Source organism: Brienomyrus brachyistius, chromosome 2 (genome assembly GCF_023856365.1).
Source record: "Brienomyrus brachyistius isolate T26 chromosome 2, BBRACH_0.4, whole genome shotgun sequence".
NCBI lineage: Eukaryota > Metazoa > Chordata > Actinopteri > Osteoglossiformes > Mormyridae > Brienomyrus > Brienomyrus brachyistius.
The window spans coordinates 13,264,334-13,289,153 of NC_064534.1; the positions used below are offsets into that span (position 1 = coordinate 13,264,334).

Below are 24,820 nucleotides of genomic sequence, written 5' to 3' on the forward strand. Positions count from 1 at the left end.
GCTGCATTTCCTGCACGTTTTCTATACTGTATGTCTTCAGATTCAGGAGGTGGGTAAACAAGCCCTATCAGAACATGAAGGAATGTTTTTCATGTTTATCTCGCTTTCTTTTTCTTCATCGTGGGTGTAAACTAGAGAGTGAGCCAGTGTTTATTGTCAATATCTGTGGTGTGTGTGTCTGTGTGTGTCTGTGTGTGTCTGTGTGTGTAAGTGTATATCCCAGACAAAGGCACATACAATGTATCGGCCTGTTGAATATCTCGCATGCGCTGTCATAAACAAAGTAATAAATTGTGCCTTATATTATACACTAGTGTTGTATCGACTGGCTGCCACACAGCCCGACCTCCTTAAATGAGTGTGTGTTTCTGCTACGGGGTGGGCTTCTCTCCATGAGGCAGGGTTTGAGTCTATGCAGAATCTCTTCGCCGCCTCATTCCTCTGCTCGTGTCGTCCATCCAGCTAATGAGACCTCTCAGGACAGCCCGGCACCAGGTGGGTGGTCCTTACCCCGCCGGAGGAGGGCGGCGACTTCCCGACCAGAGAGGGTGTGGCCAGAAGGAGTCATTCCCTATGTGATCAGCGGCAACTTCAGTGGTAGGTAGCGGGGGTGTGTCACGTGGTGTCCTACACTTCACATTCGAACCCCGGCATGTGATCGTCGTCCCTCATTGTTTCTTACTGTATCATTTTTAATAAGGATATCAATCTAGAGTAGGTTTTTACATGGCAAACAGTGCGGAAATGTATATTACCTGGTGGTAAAGCAATTAATGGAACAAAGACTAGTGTAGATAAGACCTTCCAGCTTCCGGCAACAGACATGCCTACTGTTGGTTAAGGAGGGTCCGGTAGAGAGGCAGGCGTCTGTCTTGCTTTATGATGGCTGTAACCAGCCCTGTCTTTAGAGCAGATGCCCAGTGACGGCCTTTTTTCGGCGGCGGTCACACCTGTCATAGTGTGTTAGTCTGCTTTCCATGTAGGGAAACGCATGCATCCATAGCAGGCAGCAGATTCAGAGCACCTTGTGAGAATGAAGAAGAGCTGCACGTTTACATCCCGTTTCCCATGATGCATAAAATGCTGAAGGTCAAACTTAGGGTCCGTTTGGAATCATGTATTTACACAGCATGTGGTGAATTTAGCTAGAAACCTACTACTCAGCCGTCAAAGCAGTGCTAGCAGTTAAGCGTCCATGAGAACAGTATGCATGCATCCAGACACGCTGAGCTCTCCATCCTGCATATTACTTGACCCGGATGTTTACCAGTGATGTAGCTTGACCCCAGAAAATATTAAAAACTATGAACGGAAGAAAATGCATATTGAAATCAATTTACATAAATGGGTTATATTTTCTACTTGAATTTGTACTGAGGCATGGCTTCCTCTGGCCATCTTGACAAAATTCTCCGACCAACAGTGTTCGTTGTCACTCCAGTAGTCTTGTTCCATAGTGTAGCGTCCATCGGTTGTGCACTTTGGAATTTCACCAAGAGTAGTATGTTGGTTGTGTGCTATTTGCCCATCGATACTAAGGATGCAGACATGCTGCTCATTTTGCATACTATATTTCGCTTACTATATACAAAACAAATATGCAGTTTTGCGTGTACCCTAAATGTTGTTTTATATTTCTCATTAGGGTATGTGTCTCCATGCCTACCTATGGCATAGATTCTACTCTGAAGTGTACATCAGCCTTTAGTCTTTAGCCCAGGCTTAATAATAAAAGGTTCTCATTTATGACCAAAAATGTGTAACCAAAAAATGTGACTGACAGGAATCTTCTATGCGTCTGTGGTGTAGCAGATCTGTGACACATGCGGTCTTGTTCTGTCAGGTCAGGTCTCTTATTTTATTTGCATATTAAACAAAAAATGCTTTTCATGAGATATTGACTTTGATTGACTGTGGTATTTAGTAATTTAGACAAAACTGTATGTGTTTAGCGAAAGGAGGTTTAAAATACCTCTGAAGCTCGGTTGTTTCCATGGATTCAGCTGGTCTCGTATGGCATGATCAGCGGGGACGTGTGTCTGCGTGACGATGGGGCCGGGGGGGGAGGGGGCTGCCAACGTATCTCTGCCATGTCCTTGAAACTCTAGCCCCGTGGCACCAAGCTTGTCCCTCCCCCAGGCAGCCAGAGGGCGATATTCCGGCAGGCCATGCGGCACTGGGAGAAACACACCTGCGTGACATTCATCGAGAGGACTCAGGAAGACAGCTACATCGTCTTCACCTACCGGCCATGCGGGTGAGTCATGCGGGTGATCCGTGCGGGTGAGCCATGCGGGTGAGTCATGCGGGTGAGCTGCTACTCTCTGCAGCGCCCCTTGCTGTCTCTTTATCTCTGAGCTTTAAGTGCGTCCGCTTCCCTGCCCTCGCCTTGGCCCCTGCTCACCCTCCGTGCCCGAATCACACAGCGTGAGCTGCACTAATTGCTTTGAGTTTGTTTTTCTTCCTTCCTTCAATCATGACTTGGCTCCCAAGTGACACCCTCTTCCCTTCAAACTCCCCACCGCCCCCCCCCCCCCCACCGCCCCCCGCGCGCCATTCAGTGTTCCGTATTCGGGCTGGTCTCTGGGGGGGGGCGAAAAAAAGTGAAGGCAGTAGAACAGAGTGGGGCGGGGGGTGGGGGGAGTGGATGATTTAAGCTTGGCCCCGCGGCGACTTCCGAAGGGAAGCCCATGGCTCGGACGCGATGGTGACGGCACGAGCTCAGGCAGCAGCTGCGAGCGGCGGGGAGGTCCGCTGTGCGAGGCCCCGGCTTCGGCCCCATCTGTCCTGTGCGCCTCGGGAGAGGCCGACCGGGCTGGCGGTAAATTACAGGGTGGCAGGGTGGGCCCACAGGGGGGAATGGGCGGAGCCTTCCTGCTGATGGCCCTCCCACACCGGCTATCTCATTTGAAGTAAGCCCCCCCCATGGCCATGTCCCTCCACCACTGGCTCGGGGGGGGGGGGGGATTGCTATGCTTTTTATTACATCCCTCACGCTACAAAACCCTTGAGAGAAATCTTTTATTTTTTCTTACTCCCTAAAAATAGGCATATTTGTCTTTCCAGGGCGTCGCTAAATTTATCGTAACCTATGAGTGTGAGCACCCAGTGGAAATAACAGCTCTGCTGTGTGTTTTTTTGTTTGTAAATAGAAAGCCCACATTAACCGTTTATAGTGCAGTGAGCATGCAGTGAGCTTGCAGTGCCGCGCTAACTTATCCCCCGTATCTTTAAATACATGTCAGTTGCATGGTTCCTGTCAGACCTGCTGCAGACTGACTTTCAGTTGGTTTGTTGAAACACCTGCAAAATCAGGACAGGACTTCATCCCCTGAGGTTTTAGTGAGCTGGGGTCTGGGGCGGATAGCTTGTTGCCATGCTGGACACTAACTTAAATCCAGGTTCATCTTTACTGCCGGATAGACGGAGCCCAGAAGAGTTTCGGCCCCCTGAACCTCCTGGACGCAGATCCACTTCTTTAACCTCCGCCATCTGCTGCCCTTTGCACCACCCTCTGTTTCTGGCATCTCTCTTAACGGAGAGCCTTACCTCCCCCCTCCCCAGGTGCTGCTCTTACGTAGGCAGGAGGGGCGGGGGACCCCAGGCCATCTCCATCGGGAAGAACTGCGACAAGTTCGGCATCGTGGTGCATGAGCTGGGCCACGTCATCGGCTTCTGGCACGAGCACACCCGACCCGACCGGGACGACCACGTCAGCATCATCCGGGACAACATCCAGCCAGGTACCTCGTGGGGGGGGGGGGGTAGGGGGCGGGCCCACCAGGAAGCCTGACCTAAAGTTCACAGTGTCCTCCTGTCAACATTTGCTACATTTGCACATTTATTTGCCTCCGTCTCAAAGGGTAACTTGAATCCTGCTCTCCGGATAGTCGAGGAGAGGGAGCCTGTTTTATTCTCTGTGAGGTTGACCATAAAACCAAAAAAAAAAGAGGCTGTAGTACTCAAAATAGGAAACCCTATCCAACCTATGCCCAATAATTAGAGCCATATACAATTAAGAGCAGGAATGTAAGTACTATGTCTGAAGTTCCAAGGGGGCCTTTATTTTTGCATGTGCTCTGCAGGTTGATGTAAAGGAAAAAAAAATAACAGTCTGCCTCAAGGGAAAAGGCAAACTTCTAAATACATTTTGCTTTTTTTTTCCCCGTCCCTTCAAGAACGACGTTAAACTGATGCAACTTTGAGCCCACAGTCAAAGATAACAAGTGAACGTGGGGAATGTCTGTGACGATAGCATCCTATTTAACATCCATGTGGAGCCGATATGCTACAGGAATGACAACATTGTTTGCTGATATCAGCAGCTGCAGTGTTCCACTGCATTGCACTGCTTTGGTCTCTCCTGTTGGTCTTCTGTTCCAATCAGAATGTCTCCAGAACTAGGAGTTTAAGGTCACAGTAACATTTTCTATGAAGACCCTTTTTATAATGCACCATACATACCTTCAATATGCATTCTAGTGCATTCATATAGTGTTACAAACATGGCTGTAAATATTTATCAAAAGGCATAACACATTATAGTCATGGTTATTATGCATTATGACTGCTCTATGAAGCTTTCGTCTATGCACTATAAATATCCACGCAATGCATTCGTATTAGAATTGAGGATGCTTTGTACTGCATTATGAAGATTTTTTTTAGTGCCTTATAGATGTGACCTTCATAGAGCAGTCATACTGCATAATAATCATGGTTATAATGTGTTGTGCCTTTTTACAAATATTTATGGTTGTGTTTCTAGTACTTTATGAATGTGCTATCATGCATTATGAAGGCATGCATGATGCATTATGCTAACTGCTTTAAGTGAAGTGTTACCAAGGTCACTTCTTGTGTTGCCTTCTAGCCGCTATCATTTGTATATTGCTGTGGCTTTAGCATTGGTAACAACAACACACGGTGCACTCACTCGCCCTGTTAGTTCCTTGTGTATGCGTATAGCTGTAAGGTTCAGGTAAGGTCTTTGAAATGCCTCGCATATGCTGATAGTTGGCCCAGGAGCAGTGCGACAGTGAAGCCCGAACAAGAACTTACAAGTTCCGGTTCAAACCCCAGAGGCGAAGCTGAAGCAGAGCTAGATCGGATCTGCAGCATTCCTTAGAAGACGTCGAAAGCAGATAACATTGGTGAAGCCCAGGGTGTCATGGGACAGAGATGGTGATGATTATTCCAGGCTGAGGGCCCCGTTCTGATGCAGCATCATGCCGAAATGTTCTTGTGTATCTCCTGCGCAGGACAGGAGTACAACTTCCTGAAGATGGAGCCCGGGGAGGTGGACTCCCTGGGAGAGGTGTACGACTTTGACAGCATCATGCACTATGCCAGGAACACCTTCTCCAGGTAGGATGCCAACATCAGTGTGGGGCACCACTTCCGCTGGAGGGACAGGGCTACGCCGGGCGAGAAGGTCAGCAAGCGGCATGTGGCTGTTCTGCTGAGCTCCCTTTGGCTGCTGAAATGCGCCATCTTTACTGCCCCTCCCCCCTACCGTTTTATTACGGCTTTTTGTAGGGATTGGGTTATTCCGGCTTTCCACCTTTAGGCTGCCTTGTCTGTAGCCGTCTCCCTAATTGGGAGACTTCACGCAATGCAGCCTCGTAATCCTCTTTCATGGTCGCTTTCCATAAGTTCATCGTTAATAAGGCTCTGCATGGGGGGGCTTGCCTTCCCCTCACTCCCTCCCCAAAGGCCCAGTCGATGCGCTGCATGCCCGGTCAGACTCATTACCGCACGCCATCCTACAGTCGAGAAACTGCTGTCTCTCTCTCCTCCTCCTTTTAGTTTTTCTCTCTCTCGGTTCCAACCCGCCCGGGCGTGACCTGTTACACCGAGGCCAGCGGGTCTGTGGGGTGTCCCCCGGGAGGCCTGTGACAGTCTTTGAAGTATCTGCCAAATGGTTCTTTGATGGATCAGAACAGCATAAACCTAATACCCTGCGCGGCACATTTCGCGATTCGATCCGGTTCGGTTTCCGCTCCGAAACCTGACTGCTGCTGCAGCTCAGTGCGAGGTGAACTATCCCACTGTGAAAAAGTGTACAGTTTCAGCAGCCAGGCAGTTCTCTTTGGGTCTTTCGGCAAACACAGCATGGGCAGTGCCGGCTCTAGACCAGCTAGGCCCGTCCCACTTTCCTGCTTGTCTTTAATGAGGTTCTGAAGACCCGGATTGTCAGACCACTTTCCAGAGAGGGCTGCTTTTGAGGTGTCGATGGGAGTCAAGGTCACCTCAGCCTATGGTGCTCTGGCGCCAACCTGCTGCCTCTTTCAACCGCCGGGCTCCTATTGCCTGGGGGGGGGGGGGCTAGTAAACGCACACGCTGGCTGATTACACCGTCAGCAGTCCCCCTGGCATATCATCCTGCCTGTTTCACCTCTTTCATCTTTCATTAGCCTGCTTGTTAAAGAAAACGCTTCCTTTTCGTCTTCTGTGAATGGCCTCATTATAGCGCGACTCTGCCTCGTCTTCCTTGACCGGAGCTAACGGCACCCAACGCGTCTCTTTGTTTGTTGACTGCCGTTGAGTTTCGCAGCGTGTTGAGAGCTATGTTGGCTTGTTTTTTTTTTTTTCTTTTTTTCTTTTTTTGTTTTTGGCATGGAGAGGAAGCAGATCCGGCACACATACGAGGCTTGACTCACCCACAAGACGGAGGCTGGACAATGCGAGCTTCTCACCGCCTCGGTACATCCAGTGCCGACGGACACGTTTCTTGGACACGGTAGAGGGGGGGTGGGGGAGGGGGGTGGATGAGGCAGCGGAGGGCTTTACTCTCACTGGTCTGCGAGACAGGTTGTGCGTGGGTATCGCTTCTCATGTCATGTGACCAGATCTGAGCTCTGCTCCTCGTCCCATCGCATCTCCCAGCAAAACCGCCGCCCGCTTTTGGCATGCGACGGATCGGCGGACTCATGTCGTGTGATCACGTGTGGCAGATCTGATACTCTTTCCTTCCGCGTCTGGCGGGTGGGAAATGCCTGGGACACTGAGAGCTTGGCTGCATAATAGAAAACGGGCCGCTCAGCAGTCTCCTTTAACTCGGCCGTCAGTGGAACGCTGGGTCCTCGGCGTGCCACGTGATGGTTTATCAAACCGTTTTATTCCACTGTTACCTCATGCAGTTGAATTGTAGACAAATTTAAAAGCATGAGACTGGTGAAACAAACGCAGGAAATGCGGCCTTTAAGGTTAACGGATTCATTTTCTGCGATTTGTTTTCCATTAGACATCCCAGATCAGGGTCTCTGAGTTCCCTAAACGAGGGACATGAGCATGTAGGTCAGCCCTGAATGGGAGGCGGTCGCTCTCTGCGCCTTGTGTCCTCAGTAATCTAATGCCGCGGTTTCCTGCTTGGGGTGGGCAGGGCCCTGGGATGGTATCGTCATCGTCACGACGCTGCCCCCAGGCCGGAGAGCCCCCGCGCGCCAGCTGACCTTGCCTCTCCGTCTGCCCTCACTTGAAGGTTCTGGAACTTTCTCACAGATGGCAACTGCGTCAGTTGCTGAAATGTTCTGTGGCGTGAAACCGGTTGTTTGAGGTTTTGGGACAGCAGCCTCGGCGACGAGGACCTTGATTCGGTTCTTTTTTGAAATTCACTTTGAATTTATACATTCTGCATGGGTTCCCTTGGTGCAGGAGCAATAAAACAAAAGTTTTAGTTTTGCTGTTGAGTTTTCTTGGTACTGGGGTAAAAAAGAATCCTGTCAGCCCATTATGGGAGTGTGGAGTGGTACACTTTTAAATTTTAATTATTTTTATGTATATATATATATATAATTGCCTCATTGTTACAAATCAAAACTCCCGGTTAGCCACAAGTCTGGTGCTGGGATACAATGTGAGTGCAAGCATCCGCGTGTGCGTGGGGGGGGGGGGTTGTTGGCCCAGATTGCAGCGATTACTGCACCATTCAGATATGAGAAACAGCTGTCTGTACTTGGGGTGGGGGGGTTGTTCTCTCCTCCCTATTTTTCTGAGGTTTTGTTTTCTGATTCTGCCGGGCTGCCTTCCTCCCCCTCTTCGTTTGCAGCCTCTCTGTCTGGTTTGCTGCCCCAGGCCAGCTCAGAGTTCGTTTCTGAATGTAGGATTCTAGGGAAGTGCTTTCTGCAGAATAGATCCTGCAAGATGCAAAGAGGCCGAGATCTGCTGTAAAAACCATCCAAACCGACTGCTGTTAGGAATAATTGTTTTGGTTCTTTTATGACCGAATAAATTTTTTTCATTCTGCAGAGGAAATGAGTGTACATCAGGCAAAGAAGAAAAAAACCTATAAGTGTCTTTTAGCAGTATGTTTGAAAATGGTATGTCTTTCATTGCTGATGCATTTGTGAGTTTCCCCAAGTTTTTAATTACATATTTGTCAGCGAGTCAAGGGTCAAAACTAGCTCCCAGACGCGTTAGAAAGCTGAGCGCATTTCATCAGAAGGCGGCGTGCTCTTCTGTACTCCAGAAACAAAGAAAAACATTCAGTACACGTTCCCTGGAGCGCTGTTTGCCAAAGGAGTTTGCCAGCAAGGAGGGTTATTATAAAAGAAGCCCCCACTGTTTGCGTGTGTGCTTGGCGCTGTCAGCATGCCGGGCCTGGCCATGCGGAGACCCCCCTCACAGCGCAATTACACAGGCGCATGCTCTCGCTTCTGTCACCCCTTTATTTGGGACACAAAGGGGTCATGCAGCGGCACCTAAATATAAGCTTTGTCTCTTGCCTGTTATCAGTGCTGTCACACTTATTAATCGCTAGTCAGTCGTACTGTTTCGCCTTTAAATGCCTTTGAGTTGTTTTTATTTATTTGTTTATTCGTTAATTGTTTCTGTTAGGCTTGTTAGCGGTTAGCGGTCTTTGATTTGTGGCATTTCCCCATGCTCGCTCTGGCCTGTGTGGCCACATGCTCTGGCTGCAGGTGTTCTGTGTAGGTTTTGTACCATAAAATCCAGCCCCCACCTCAAATATCCAATCCTGAGAAACGTAACAGACAGCCACCACTGAGGGGGCAAGAATTACAGCTTCGGATCACGTCACCCGACCCTTTTCAGGTCCGCCCATACGTTTTCCGGGCCCCCACTACCTGGCGTGGAGCCAGATCAAATAAAGATCGGCCAGCGCGTTCTTTGTCTGCGTGGACGCGGGCCGGAGCAGCGTTCGCTGGCAACCGGCACCGGGCTTCTGGGAGTCGACGGGCAGCGCTTAAACTGTTAGCTCAGGCTACTCTGTTTGCACATGCCCGCCGTTGACGGGCGGGTCTCCATGGGAACGGAGCTGGAGCAAGCCTTCGCTCGCCGCTGCGGAGAGAAAGGAGGGACGATAAAGTAGCAAAGTGTCAGGCGAGAAAGTGGAGTGAAAAGACCTGATGGGGTTTTTTTTTCTGTACTAAGTGTTCTGGGCCCTTATTCAAGGAAAAAGCTGCAGTTGTTCGAATGTACTTGAAGTTCTAATGACTGGATAATAAAAACAGATCTGTGGCCACTCTCATCCTCAGTACATTTTGTGATTAGGTTCCCGGTACATCAGGAATTATCAGTGAGAACTGGAAGCATGATAATGTTATTGGGATGAGTATGTTTTCACCGCAAAGACACACTCTTGATTGGCGGCTTCAGTCAAAGATGCGGCTGGCATTCCTGTATGTACCACTAGGGTACCCTTGACCTCCCTAGGTGCATTGTTTATGATTGCAGTGCTGTTTTTTTGGGAGACCCCCCCCCCCCCCCCCACTCCAAACGAAATGCTCTGCATAGCAACGGGCCAACCCCGCCTACAGTTCATCAGGAATGCACTGGATCCTGACACGATGGCAGCGTATAAGAGCGATACCATCCTGTTTTGTTTATTTGAGGGATTCAGAGGCCGGCTTCCTCCTCTGCGACTTCGGGGGGGCAGCACCCTGCGGGTGGCTGCTTTGAGGGAGACTCCGTGTCTCACTCCCTCACCATTAAACACTTTTACCCACTGGCCCCGGAGCATCTTGGCTTCCTTTGCAGATACGGCTGTTTGCCTCCCCTCAACTTACACTGTTACATTGGCCTGATGTCAAAGTGAAACCCAACCCCAGCTGGGAGTGCTGCCCACATACCAGTCAGGATGTGCATTTCCCAGCCCCCTCTGTCTCATGAAAGGTGTACCTTGGTGTGAACTTGGCCTGTGCCCCCTTCCCCCATGTTAACCCTTCGTTCTTCTCATGTGCAGGGGTATCTTCTTGGACACCATTTTGCCCCGTTATGACATCAATGGAGTCCGGCCACCAATCGGTCAGCGGACAAGGCTGAGCAAAGGAGACATCGCTCAGGCACGCAAACTCTACAAGTGTTCGAGTAAGGGCCCGCCCTCTCTCCTCATCTCTTCAACATTCGGGATTTAATGGATTTTAGACTGAAAATCTGGGGACTGCAACCACTAAGGTACTATCTTCCTCTCATCCCACCCCCCCGCTGGTGACATGCCCTTATTTGGTAAGGGCTGTATGTCTCCGAACAAAGGATCATCTTGACTCCTGAAGCAGAGGTTGCCCGTCCTGAAATAGCTGTTTGTCTGCCATTGATGTAGTGCGGTTTCCTGGGTTACAGTTACTGTGCCTCTTTGGAGGAGTGTAAACAGTGCCTTGGGATGGGAAGTTTCTCATCACTTATTCCCAGAAGAAGGTAATGGAACAGCTGTCTCTTGAGAACAATGGGATAGGATCGCTGACGAGGCCTCTTCTTCATACTCCAGTCAAGATGTCAGCCCTTATGGGAAGCTGTATGTCCTGTGTCAGGCCTCTCCAAGTGTGTGATAAGCAAACAGATGCCATGTTTAGACTGGGAATAACGTGGCCTTAAAATCTTACAGGGAGGTCCAACAAAGCAAAGTGAGTAAAACTCGATGAATCTCCTCTAGACCAGCCACCCACAGGGCTATGGGGTGTGAAGGTGATGCACGCGGTTACACACGTTGAGTCAGAAGCAGTTGCCTTGGCACCTGGAGCTCCTTCTCCATGTGACTGGAAAGAAGCAGCGTGGAAGCCGTATCTGTGGGAGACCTATGAGGGGCTGGATGATGTGGCTCCAGCTCAGGGGGAGGCCAGGGGGTTGGTGTGTCCCATGAATCTGCTCTCGGCCTCCGGTGGAACCGGACCGCTCATAAATGTTTGTTTACACACCCGGCCTCCTCCTTCCTGAGTTCTCGCTGGGGGAGCGGCGACAGCGGTTGCGATGCTTATCACAGCTGCGGAAACCCAGGGGGCGTGAGTGACAAGTGGCTGGCGAATAATTCCAGAAGCGAATCCGGGTGACGGTTCGAGCCGTCCTGATCCGTCCTCCGGGGACTGCGCTGTCCTGTCATAGATCCGAGCATCCAGAGCTCCATCGCGGAGCTTCCCCGGGGGCTGCAGGAAAGAAAGATAAATGGAATCGCAGATTAGGTTTTACCCAGCTGGTCCAAACGGACGAGTGTTTATAGTACAGGGTGTGCTAGCACCCTACTCTTCTGCTCATTCCCCGTCCTTGTCTGCAGGATTATTGTCAACAAGTGATCATTCAAGGTGGGTTCCTTAGTTGGGAGGCATTCATTTTCATAGTTAAACAGCCCGCCCATATAGCAGTTAACAAGTCTGAATGCTAGGGATCATTGCTGGGTTTTACGAACTGACAACCATTTTCCTCCGTGGCCCAATGGACTAGCGGTCTGCCTCCCTCACACCCTCCGTGTCCCATGTCTGGCCAGGGTGTGGAGACAGCCTGCAGGACAGCAGCGGTAACTTCTCATCTCCCGGGTTCCCCAACGGATACTCCGCATACCTGCACTGCATCTGGCGGATATCGGTGACCCCCGGAGAAAAGGTGGGCAGACCCCGCGCTTCGCAAAACCGCTTGACGACACTCCTCTCAGAGATGCGTGGGAATGGCCAAATGTGGGGGAGCCTCTGTGACTCCAGAGGCGTTTTCACACCAGAGTTCCGGAACCTGGTTCCTGGTTACAAGTGCCTGGACTGTCTCCACCGGGGACCTTTGAAGCTCCTGGCCACTTTGTTGTGTCACTTTCACACGGCACAAGAGAACTGGGACCTTTATGCTAAATAAGCATGGGAGACGTAAGAAGCTTGCAGGTTAAACTTCACACATAATTCCAAAACTGCTCCACCATCCCAAAACCATGGACAATGAACAAGTTGTTTTAAGGCATTCGTCAGTAATTTGGGGGGAGCGATTCTGTTCAAAACGGGACGCAGCATTTTAATTTATTCATAGGACCTGTGACAAGTTTATATTCTGTTATTACATCTGGCCGGTACATAGATCTTTTGGTTTCTACAGAATAAAAAATGGTGTTGCGTTTATCTCGCTAATGAGCGCTGACAAGTTTCAGCTCTGGCACCAGCGATATCAGACAAAAGTATATTGGAAATATAGAAACACAAGCAAAAAATGTATTCATTACATGTGACTGAACTACAAGAATAATTCTATCTTTTACATTTTTTTCTCCACTACTTATATCTCTTTTCGCTGTATGTCCATTGTAACTTCCATGTAATCACTTCCCCTGTGTAATCGCCAGTGCTTGTGATCAATCCGCAAGCTACCACTATAAGCACCTCTCCCGTAGTTTGACCGAAAAGTACCTAGTCTGGAGTAGGTACTAAAAACAGCTCTGGAACTGCCTCTGAAGAACTACAATCAGGCTGAGTTTCAGCGGTGTGAACAAAAGCACCTTGTGGTGTGAAAGAACCTAAGATCACCCTTTGGTATCTAGGGAAGCCACTCATCTGAATGTATGCTATTATATTTTATAGATTTTATAGATAGATATTGTGCATTATTTTGGGTTGAATGGCAGCTTAGATAGTAGCATGTCTGATCCACAGCTGCAGTCTTAGCCCTATGTTGTAGCTTCCATTGGTTGGGGGCTTATTGAAAATGCCTGTGTGTGTCTGAGTTTGTTTTTGTTCTAGATCATATTTCGTTGAGGCGTTGAAGAGCAGCGTCGTCTCTTGTTCTTGGCGGATGTTTGTAGCAGACCAGAGTGAAGCCTCTTTAACCAGAGTCTCTTGGTTTTTAAGATCATTCTGAACTTCACCTCCATGGATCTGTACAGGAGTCACTTGTGCTGGTACGACCACGTGGAGATCAGAGATGGCTACTGGAGGAAAGCCCCGCTGAAAGGTCAGCTGGCGTGTGGGCGGGCCACATATACATTGCATTGTCCACCAAATGTCCCCACAACGTGATAGAAACTTCACAAGGGGAAGTCTAGTTTTATAAAAATCTGTGACTGCAATCAAAAAAATTAAAATGCCAAAAGTCTTGTACAGTGGTACCTTGATTTGCGAGCATAATTCGTTCCAGAAACGTGCTTGTAAGCCAAAGCACTCGTATATCAAAGCGAATTTTCCCATAAAAAATAATGGAAACTCAGATGATTCGTTCCACAACCCAAAAATATTCATATAAAAATGATTAATGCAAAATATAAACTAAAAATGCATAAAACAAATTAACCTGCACTTTACCTTTGAAAAGAATCGTGGCTGGTGTGAGGGAGACGAGAGAGAGGAGAGGAGGAGGGTTATTTTGTAGAATGACTTTCACTATAACTAACGGAATCACTGCTGTCTGTTGGCTCACTGGAATCTTTTTCTTTTTGTGCGACTTTAACAAGGAACCTAACCAATGACAGCTGCCTTTGCGTCCTTTTGAGGATTTCGTGGAAATGTGACATTGCATTGCTGTTAAACAGATTCATCACTCGCACTGCTATGCCCTTATTCGGGTGGTGCTTTTCTACAAAATTTTGACTATATGAGTGAGGCACGCTGACTGAAACCAAGCATGGGAGACAATTACCCACGATCCAGCAATCAGAGAGAGAGAGAGAAGAACCATTGGTTCAGTCGTGATTACAAGACGCTCCACATACAAAGCGTATACGTAATACTCATATTGCAAGACTTCACTCGATTATCAATTCAACTTATTTTAAAAATTTGCTCATCTTGCAAAACACTTGCAGACCAAGTTACTTGCAATCCAAGGTTTTACTGTATTTTGCTTGGTTACTTATTGTTAAGGTTAGGCCTGGGTAAGGGTTAAGGGTCAATGTTGGGGTTAGAGTTTTCCCCATAGAAATGAATGGATGGTCCTCAAAAAGACATGAATACTGGTCTCTTTGTGCGTGTGTGTATATATGTGTGTATACAGCTGTACACCGCAGCCTTTGAAAACTGGCTTTTAATCATCTTTCTATACGTTTGAGGCTTAATTTTCCATGCTTTTTAACACATCAATAAGAGGGGAGTGACTTTATATTTTCTTTCTACTGAATTTTATGGGCAATGTTTTTTTTTTTTAAACACATAATTGCTGACATCTTCATTTGTTACTGTAGTGCTCGATTATTGTCATATTAGCAAAAAATGATCCGATGACACACATTGAGGTTATGTTATGTTGATATTTTGGCTATTAAATATCAATATTGGCGAAGATGCGGCCACAGTAAGATGAACTGGCTTCAGAATCATTCTGTCAGAGGAGCTCAAAAAGTACTACAATTCTCACTGCAGATTTTACTGCAGCACTGGATCGATGCACTTCAGTATAATTGCTTTAATAATATTAATGTCTCCCTTGCCGTACAGCATTTTACACGGCAAACTTTTCAAAGCAGAAAAACAAAATGTTATATAGGGTCCATCCATATTCACGTTGCTTATCCAGTGCAGGAAGTGTAATCACAGGACACCATGCAGTGAAATACCAAGTCCATCAGACGGTATATACACACACACACACACACACACACACTGTGGAACACAGGAAGAACATGCAAGCGCCACACAGAGAGCGAGATTCAAATCCTCAGCCCTGGAGGTGTGAGGTGACAATACGTCCCCACTGAGCCACCGTGCCGTCACACGCTGGGAAATGTGACAGAGTAAATCGCCGTAAAAATGACGGATTACCTGCCTTTTTATGGGGATACTTCAGGCCTGTCACACTGTAACTGCTGGACTGTCCAACAGTATTTTATTATTTTTAAATGATTTGGCAAGTTATCACAACAGCATATGAAAATTCATCAAAATTGTCAAGCAGGTCAGTCACAAGTAGACACGCTGTCATAAACAATACAAATTTTACTTTAGATTAATTTCTCTCTGACAGCAGTCTTATCGTTTTATAACTTTAAATTCTTTACTTTCCTTAAAGTATTCATTTCATAAATCAGAAAATCCACTTTATTATAAAAAATTTTGGGTAATGTCATACCATCACTCTGATTTAAGATTATCACGTAGTTTCAGGCCAGATGTCTGTTTGGGAATCGTATTCATATAAACGTTATAAAAGTGTGTTGAAAGGTGCTTTAATATTACACAGCTTTCAAACTGTCAGCAGTCTATAATTTTCTCACTCCAAATGGCGGGTCTTTAAAGAGACGGTGAGAAAGCTGTCAGTGTGGTGGTGCTGCGAGGCGAGTCTGTGATGCCGATGACCTCCAAGGTTCTCGCTTCTCTGCCTGCGCAGGGCGATTCTGTGGCGACAAGCTGCCCGATCCCATCATCTCCACCGACAGCCGGCTGTGGATCGAGTTCCGCAGCAGCAGTAACTGGGTGGGCAAAGGCTTCTCGGCTGTCTATGAAGGTACCGGGCCGCTGCCCCCCCACCTCACCCTACACCCTCCATCTCCCTTCGAATTGCTCTTACTGACACTCCTAACCCCACCCTCTACGCCTCCTCCGCCTGCATACATTTACATTCACAGTTCTGTGTTCTGTGTAGATCAAAGAAATCAACGTCTAAATGATCTTCCTGTTGGAATAAAACTATAATATGTCTGTCAAAGGGTGTCAGCCGGATTTTCAGTATTTTCAGCAGCCATCCAATACATTCATGTATTTTTTTCACTTGACCACTAGCTGCCATCTTTGGCTGATAAATATCGCAATTGGTTATTTAACTAATTAAGTTCATTAATTCAGTGAGCTGGTGGTGGAGTTTAATGAATACATGGAACGGCTGAGGTGCCCCTGAGGAGAGGTTTGGGAACTGAAGCGGTGTTTATCTAACCATCCAAGCAGATATCTGAAACTTTTTGCAGGTCAGAAGAATTGCTGGTTAGTATTTATTGTGTTATCTTTAATGTGCATGTGCTCTGATGAGTAGATATACACTTACTCTCCAGATACATAACATAACATTTTTTCACAGTACTGTACTTTTAGTAATTCGGCAGACATTTTTGTCCAAAGCGTCATACAAGTGAGGCAAATAGCACATTTCAAACATACGTGCTGACAAGGAGTCGACCAGGAATGAGTGCATCTAGGCTGAGCATTTAATGAATGAGCAGTAATGATTGTAAGCAGCGTCAGAGAAGGAGCATTTCAGGCATAGCACGCATCTAAAGAGCCTGTTGTAATTACCGTTATCGTTTTGAAGTGCCGTTAAGCTGCCGGCCTCGGTGAATGCCCCCCCTTTTCCCGTCTCTCAGCCATCTGTGGTGGGGAGGTGAGGCGCGACAGCGGGCAGATCCAGTCCCCCAACTACCCCGACGACTACCGGCCCAACAAGGTGTGCGTGTGGAAGATCACCGTGGCCCAAGGTTTCCACGTGGGCCTGACCTTCCAGTCGTTCGAGGTGAGGGGTGCCACCAGATCGCTTTCAGAGTCTCCCTAGAGGCCAGTCCTGGTACTTCTCAGTGGAACCCATTAGGAGAACCAAAAAGGACAAGCTTATCAGAGTGACCGCTTGGAAGTCGTTTGGATTCAGAGCAAGAAAGCGTCAGTAAGACACAAATCTGTGTTCAAGGACAAAATTACATGATTCTTTAAATCTATAAAGACATTAAGCTACATATACATATACAAAAATACATATTTTTTAAAAATATTCCACTCATTATTATTTGGATAGGTCAACATTAGCAAGTGCAACATACAAATACAAAAGATGGACCAAAAGATTAGAGATTAGAGATTTTGGGAGCCAGGGTGTAAGGATGCGCCCCATTTTATTGGTGGATCCTGTACCCATACGTCTTCACCCTCCCACATACCCTTGTCCCCAGATTGAGAGACATGACAGCTGCGCCTACGACTACTTGGAGGTGCGTGATGGAAATTCAGAGAGCAGTACCTTGCTGGGCCGCTTCTGTGGCTATGACAAGCCTGACGACATCAAGAGCAGCTCCAGCCAGCTGTGGATGAAGTTTGTGTCCGATGGTTCCGTCAACAAAGCCGGCTTCGCCGCCAACTTCTTCAAAGGTTGGGGGCCAAAGGGCGACATGCTCGATCTCAGTGTCAATTTCAGGCGTCTCTCTTTTTTTCAAAAATCTCAATTTGTATACAGGAATTTCATTCCAGAATTTATATTTGACACCTTACTTTGTGTCCAAGCTTGTATTTATAGCCTGTCGTTGTTATAAAGGTTTTTTAAAGGTTTTTAGTCGGTTAAACTGTTTGACCTTTCATTTGGTTTCAAAACACTGGTCATTACCTGCTTTGGGTTTGACAAATATCTTTCATCTCATTTGTGACAGTTAAAGTTATTACTGAATTAAACTGATAGTATAGAATTGTTGCTACCTAATTGTTATGGTAATGAGGTTATTTTAATGCGACTGACAAATCAAAAAGAAATCGAAAGTAATAGTTGAATCGCAGAGTTGGGTAATTTAGGTCCAGAGAGTAAAAGTCCTGACCTACATTTTGTTTCAATCAACCAGTTGAGCATAAATAGTCACAGTCACAGAGTATTCAACTGGTTGGTTGAAACAAAATGCCAGTCTGAACCTTTACTCTGGACCTGAATTACCCAACTCTGTGGATCCGTCATAAGTAAAGGTGAGTTACTGAATCAGCAGCTTGGGTGGGGTGGATGAGTGTGGGGGGTGACTGGGATGGACAGGCAGCATGTCGTTGTGAGGAACACAGCGCTAACTTCATGTATCATATAGGGTCATGTGGCAGTTTGAGGTTGGAGGTCGGAAGTGTTGTTGGGTTGGTGGATAAAGCAGGGCTAGGACTTGCCTGAGGGGGGTAGGCAGGGGCAGCAACTCAGTCCTTGTCCCCCCTCCTTCCACAGAGATGGATGAGTGCTCCAAGCCAGACAACGGGCGGTGCGAGCAGCGCTGCGTCAACACACTGGGCAGCTACCAGTGCGCCTGCGACCCCGGCTTCGAGCTGGCCTCCGACAAACGCAGCTGTGAAGGTACGTATCCCACCGTGCCCTGGGCCCTGCTCGCGGTTTCACTGCGCACCCTGAGAGACCTCATAAAACATGGAATCGGTGATGACTCAGGCAGCTGGGAGTTACTGCTGACCTTTCCTTACATCGCACTGACTGGACCGCACCATCGCAACGCACCCCTGTGACTTTCAGGGTGCCGGCAGTAGCGTGATACAGCCAGTATGGGTCGCTGGTGGGTCTGTCCATCGTTAGCATTGCACTGTGTGCAGCCTTCACCGCTCTCCTCTCTCAAAATGTCCCCTCTGTCGGCATCTAGAGGAAATCCAGTGAAACTGCGTCTCAGGCTTGAAAGTGGCCCAGCTCCCGGTGGCTTTGGGGCAGGCAGGTATTGGAGAGAAAAACGGAAATGTGAAAAATAAAAGTGGTTTGCTTGACAGCCCAAAATAAAGGTCTGGAGAGCGCTTCTGCTATCTCTGTGAGAACTGAGAGGCTCAGCAGGAGCTTCTACCCTCAGGCCATCTGACTACTTAATGCTTAATTGGCAGTTGTAATTAAAGATTCACTCCTTACCCATGCAACATGCACTTTATTGGATCTATGTTGTCCATATCTTGTTTCCTTTACTGTTCCTTATTCATTACATGTGTATTATACTGTTACTTTTTGTCATATTGCTTTTCAGTAATCCTTACATATGGCAAGAGGTTATAGTTGGACCTTGCATGTGACAAATAAAACCCTTGAATCCGGAATCCTTGAATCTGTAAAGCAGTCCAGTAGAGGATGACTGATGCCCAGTGATGACTGATGCCCAGTGATGACTGATGCCCAGTGATGACTGATGGCCAGTGATGACTGATGGCCAGTGATGACTGATGCCCAGTGATGACTGATGCCCCGTGATTCCAGGAGCTCAAGGCGTGTCGGCTTGCTGTGTCCAGTAGCAGGCGGCGTGCCGACGCTCCCCATGCATCCTGATGTTTATTTAGCAGATGCTTTTGTGTAACATGACTTATAGCTGAAGCGGATGATAAATCACAAGCACACAGCTGCCAAGGAGGCAGCTTAGGTACAAATGCTGCTAGGATAATCTTCCGTTGACTGACCAATAACATGGGAATTAGAGCCAAACAAAATAGAGCTTAACGTCAGAAAAGCATCTCACCTCATCACATCGCCACATGGCGCCTCCTGGTGGTGGTAGAATATCAGACCATGGCTACAGAGTCTAGCTCAGGGCTGCTTCAACAGCTTAGCTTCAACATAGCTGACTCTAATACTGAGATACTACTGAAGGGCCAGAGTATCTGTATCAGGTGTGTTAAATTGCAGCTAAGCTTTGCAGGGTGGTAGGTCACCAGGAGCAGGGATGCGCAGCCCTTCTCTAGCTCACTCTGGGCGATCTGAAGGCGTTCCCAAGCTAGCTGGGAGATAAAATCTCTGCAGCGTACCCTGGGTCTGCCATAAACCCTCTTGCTCCCTCTTGGTTTATAAAGTCCTCCCTGTGTCGGTAGCTTGTTCCCACAGCCCTATTCATCCCGTCGTCACCCAAAGCTCATGACCGTAGGTGAGAATTGGATCATAGACCTTTTAAATTACAAACCTCATCGTATCACTTAACTCCTGCTTCACCACCATGGACTTCCTCAAAACTGCAGCCACCTGCAATATCCACCTGTCAATCTTGGGGGGGGGGCACAGCCCATAATAGCTGTCAGGGGCCATGTGATTGGGAGACGGGCATGAGTGGGACGGAGCTGAAAAACTATTCAAACAAATAAATCTGATTAGCTGTCTGATAGGGAGTAAATCTAAGTGCGGAATATGTTAGCATTTACTTAGCTGGTGCTTTTGTGCAAAGCGACATACAAAAGCCGCATTCAGTGCTTTGTTAAGCTGCTTTTTATTAAAAAAAAAAAAGAAGTATAAATACCATTCCAGGTTCTTTTTGAATCCCTTCACTTCTAATCGTACGCCTCCCTATCACCTCTCCGCGGTCCTCGTAATCCTCACCTCCACTGTTCTACGGTCTTATCAGGGCAAGTGGGTGGCCTCGGCCACCCAGGCGAATGTGACCCCCCCCTGCTGGGCATCCCCTCATATCTGCCCGTCGGTGATTTATGGCCCCGTTTAGAACTGCTGGACAGCGGGACACCAAAGATGAAAATCACCCCTCCGATAACCTCCCCATCTCAGATCCCTTCCTCAGAGATGCTGGTCGAGTTTGCCGGTTAATTAAAGTGACAAAAAAAAAATGCGGAAGGAAGTCGGAGAACTGAAGGGACACGTAAAGGTCGCGTGGTGGAGAACGGCGCGTCGTGTCAGAGGGTAAACGGGGTTCCGGAGCAGCTGGCCGTCACAAAGCACGCTCGCGTTATGCCGTGTGACGTTCACTTTAATTCGTTTCCCCGTCGCTTTTGTCATATTAATAGTTTTTTATACGCCTGTAATGAAAGTCCTTGTAGGATTAAATTGCATCTGTCTAGCCCAGAGCTCAGCAGTATACATGCTTACCTACTGTCTGGTATTTGTATGCTTGACTGTGTGTTATGCTGTTCAGGAAAAGAAGACATGTCACATATTAATGCCCTCGTGTGTCCCCCGACCCCGTCCACAGCTGCCTGCGGGGGCTTCATTACCAAGCTCAACGGCTCCATCACCAGCCCCGGCTGGCCCCGGGAGTACCCCCCCAACAAAAACTGCATCTGGCAGCTGGTGGCACCAACACAGTACCGCATCACCCTGGTGTTTGACGTCTTTGAGACTGAGGGAAATGACGTGAGAACCGCGCCAGTGTTGCTTGTTGGGGATTCGTTAGGGTGGGATGGGGAGGGATGGGGTTTTGTTTGCTCTGATTTCATTGGGCGAGGAGGAGTCTTGAGGGTAGACCGTGGGAGGTCAGTTGGAGCTTCTGGAATGCTCGTCTGCAGGTCTGCAAGTACGATTACGTGGAGGTGAGGAGTGGGCTCTCCGCCGAATCCAAGCTGCACGGCAAGTTCTGCGGGGCGGAGAAGCCCGAAGCCATTACCTCACAGTACAACAACATGCGCATCGAGTTCAAGTCCGACAACACCGTGTCCAAGAAGGGCTTCAAGGCCCAGTTCTTCTCCGGTGAGCTGACGTGGAGGTCTGGGTCAGGGGGACGGGGGACGGGGGACGGGGGGGGCGCTTGAGCTGACACTGAGGTCTGTTCCTACCTTCTCCTGCCCCCCCAGATAAGGACGAGTGCTCCAAGGAGAACGGGGGCTGCCAACACGAGTGCGTTAACACCTTTGGGAGCTACACCTGTCAGTGCAGGAGTGGATTCACGCTGCACGAGAACAAGCACGATTGCAAGGAAGGTGTGTGTGTGTGTGTGTGTGTGTCCCGCCTCTCTAGTACTGCACAGTCCTGCGAAATGTGAAACCATACTGGGGGCTATTTTTAGGAAATTGTCCTCAGTTTGCCCGTGCCCTTGGGGGGCTGTGGCACGGGGGAGGTATCTTGGGGGGACGGGACACATGGGGCTGACGCTGTGATTGTGTCCTCTGCAGCGGGATGTGACCACGTGGTGACCAGCGTGTCGGGTATCATCACCAGCCCGAACTGGCCCGATAAGTACCCCAGCAAGAAGGCGTGTTCCTGGGCCCTCTCCACCACGCCCGGACACCGCATCAAGATCGTATGTGTGCCCGCAATCCCCACCCTCCCCGCTGCCCACTCGTCTCCCAGGCATTCACGGCGCTGACGTGGCTCGGGCCACCCCCCCACCCCCCGACTCCCTGGAACAATGGCTTTCCGAATCTCGTTAACGTGTCTGCCTGTGTGAATAATTATCCTTATTGGCCCCCAGTCTTTGTATGCTGAATGAGGACTTTTGGCCCAATCTTTTGCATATTTATTTCTATTTAATGGAAATTAGGGCACAAAGATATGCTGTTCCCTTAAAATGACTGATTCTGTTACACACACACTCACAGCGCAGGTATGTGTGTGTGTGTGTGTGTGTGTGTGTGTGTGTGTGTGTGTGTGTGTGTGTGTGTTTGTGGCTGTGTGATGATACCCCTGGCCTTGCACCCTGAAGCTGTTCTAATTAGATGGATGGATGGATTAATGGATGGATGGATGGATGGACGGACCGACAGACAGACAGATATAAAAAAAAAAAAAACAACTATTGTCCTCTGACGCTAGACTTGTTGCCATGGCTAGAGAGTGAGGCCCATGTCCATCCTGTGTACCTCCAGGCTTTCAACGAGATCGACATGGAGGCACACCTAGAATGCGCGTACGACCACGTGGAGATCTACGACGGACGCGACGGCAAAGCCCCAAGCCTGGGACGCTTCTGCGGCACCAAGAAGCCCCAGCCTGTCATCTCCAGTGGCAACAAGATATTCCTGCGCTTCTTCTCCGACAACTCGGTGCAGAGGAAGGGCTTTGAGGCATCACACACGGCAGGTGTGTCCCGGGGATGGCCCGCCTCCTATCTGTCAGGCAGGGGTGTGACAGCCTTATAAGGGCGCTCCGGGAGTCACATGATGCCCCTGATCACCAAATCATAATTCACGTGCTCCTGACTCTCTATCTGTGTGACCAGAGTGTGGAGGTCGCCTGAAAGCAGAGGTCAAGACCAAAGACCTGTACTCCCACGCCCAGTTTGGGGACAACAACTACCCCAGCGCCTCCGACTGCCAGTGGGTGATCTCGGCCGAGAAGGGCTATGGCGTTGAGCTCATCTTCCAGACCTTCGAGATCGAGGAGGAGGCCGACTGCGGCTATGATTACATGGAGCTGTTCGACGGTGCTGACAGCAAATCTCCCAGGCTGGGCCGGTACTGCGGGTCAGGGGTGAGCTGCCTCCGCTTACGGCCATGATTCCACCCCTCCCCCCTCACCCCCCCCCCCCGAGCGGCTGATATGTTGAGGCCGACAGGCTCGTTACTGAGTCACCAACGCACTGGGGCCTTACCAGCGCCTGCAGTCGTAGGTCTGTCACATAATGCTAATCGACCGCTGGGGGCTTTCGGGTTCCGAACTCCATTTCCAAATATTAATTACTTTTACCAAAGTTTCGTCCCCTCACCCTCGATCTTAATCTGTCACGTTGTGACTGGAAGACAGCTCTCCTCGATCAGCTACAGGGGCTGATAAAAGTAGGTCGTGCCCGTCGTAATCGCTGATAAGGGCCCCGGGGAGGAGAGTGAGCCGGAAACTGAGCTGCGGTGGAGCCGCCGGGGGTGGGGGTGGGGGTGTCAAGGCATCAGCCGAAAAGGTTGAGGGACTTGGCAAAATACCAGCACCCATTACCGTGATTCCGCCAGGGGGGTCACACCAGAGAGCCTTGTGTTATCCTGACCCCGCGGTGGTTAGGGATCCCTGTGTTCGGCGTGGTCTAAGGCGCCGGTGACCTCTGAGCGCGGACTTAAGGGTCGCTTAAGCAAATTTTAATTTGCGGATGACCGGAATGTCCACCCCCCAAGGTGACTTTGACTTAACACCGACACGGGTCAGGAAACACGATTCCATGACTTTTAATGTGTAGACGGTAGCTTTAGTGACATGTTTAGCTTGTGCTTTTTTTACGGGAATGAGTTGTACTGGAGCGTATTGGCGATATGGCTAATGGAGCCGAGTCAGCATTGGTTGAGAGTGTTGGTGTACCTTCAGCTTAAAGCTGATTGGGGAGCAGCTGGTGACCTCATTCTGTCCCCGCCTCCTTCAGCCTCCGGAGGAGATCTACTCTGCGGGCGACTCCATCGTCATCAAGTTCCGCTCCGACGACACTATCAACAAGAAGGGCTTCCACGTGCGCTACACCAGCACCAAGTTCCAGGATACGCTGCACTCGCGCAAGTGACCTGTGGGCACTGGGCGGGGCCGCGCGGGGTGGAGGGGGGGGGTGGCCAGGGCCCAAGGGGAGGCGCCAGCCCGTCGCCTGTAGAAGCCCAGCCGCCAAGACCACCCAGGCGCGGAGGAACGTGCGTGGGACCACCGACTGCACCTCAGCCCCCTCGGGCAGGCCCCCTCCCCTGGACTGAGAGGAGTAAAGCCATTCAGCAGCAGACCTTGTTTTTAACTTTTTTTATGGTTCTGATTGGGTTGGGGGGGGGGTGGATTTCTGAGTTAGGTGGAGACTGGGGGGGAAAATCGATTGACCTCAATTTTTTTCTTTTTTTTCCTTTTTTTTTTCCTTTTTAAATGCCTCCAAAAACGAACATTACATTCACTCAGGATTTACAGGATCAGCCGGTCAGATCCCTGCTAAAGTCGGGCCCCCCCAGCACGCCAGGAGGGGGGGGGAGGGTCCCGGGGGGTGAGGCGTGGGGGGATGCGAGGAGTACACCTGCCCCTTCCTTCCTGATTTCTCCAGGATATACCTCCCCCCGCCCATCTGCCCTGTCGTTCCCTTCTGTTGGACTCGTATCCGTATCCGGATCTGTACCCTTGACCCTTAGCTTCTGATGCTGTATTTCGGAGAGTTGCATGTCTCCCCAAGGACGGACGCGGAAGGGAATGCGTGCAATCCCGCTCCCAGCACCAGCCTTTATAATTGGCCAGCCTCTGGCTCCCTGGCCAGGATTAATTTTCCTCATTATTACCCTTAACAAGGAAAATGAAAGAAACAGTTATCTTATTAAAGGACTAATAAATGAAA

The 24,820-nt window shown here is 49.1% G+C and overlaps 1 protein-coding gene across 1 annotated transcript in view; it reads left to right on the top strand.

The window, feature by feature from the left end:
- Nucleotides 1–24,820, top strand: part of bmp1a (bone morphogenetic protein 1a) — a 39,115-nt gene extending 14,295 nt beyond the window's left edge. Inside the window, exons 3-20 of the mRNA XM_048981531.1 lie at nucleotides 463–597; nucleotides 2,140–2,257; nucleotides 3,565–3,743; nucleotides 5,262–5,367; nucleotides 10,205–10,329; nucleotides 11,717–11,832; nucleotides 13,053–13,155; nucleotides 15,520–15,636; nucleotides 16,487–16,632; nucleotides 17,063–17,258; nucleotides 18,079–18,204; nucleotides 20,801–20,961; nucleotides 21,114–21,294; nucleotides 21,399–21,524; nucleotides 21,717–21,844; nucleotides 22,410–22,623; nucleotides 22,763–23,013; nucleotides 23,888–24,820. Of these exons, the coding sequence (XP_048837488.1) occupies nucleotides 463–597; nucleotides 2,140–2,257; nucleotides 3,565–3,743; nucleotides 5,262–5,367; nucleotides 10,205–10,329; nucleotides 11,717–11,832; nucleotides 13,053–13,155; nucleotides 15,520–15,636; nucleotides 16,487–16,632; nucleotides 17,063–17,258; nucleotides 18,079–18,204; nucleotides 20,801–20,961; nucleotides 21,114–21,294; nucleotides 21,399–21,524; nucleotides 21,717–21,844; nucleotides 22,410–22,623; nucleotides 22,763–23,013; nucleotides 23,888–24,022 (2,663 nt within the window). The 3' untranslated portion in view covers nucleotides 24,023–24,820. The remainder of the gene's footprint in view (nucleotides 1–462; nucleotides 598–2,139; nucleotides 2,258–3,564; nucleotides 3,744–5,261; nucleotides 5,368–10,204; nucleotides 10,330–11,716; nucleotides 11,833–13,052; nucleotides 13,156–15,519; nucleotides 15,637–16,486; nucleotides 16,633–17,062; nucleotides 17,259–18,078; nucleotides 18,205–20,800; nucleotides 20,962–21,113; nucleotides 21,295–21,398; nucleotides 21,525–21,716; nucleotides 21,845–22,409; nucleotides 22,624–22,762; nucleotides 23,014–23,887) is intronic.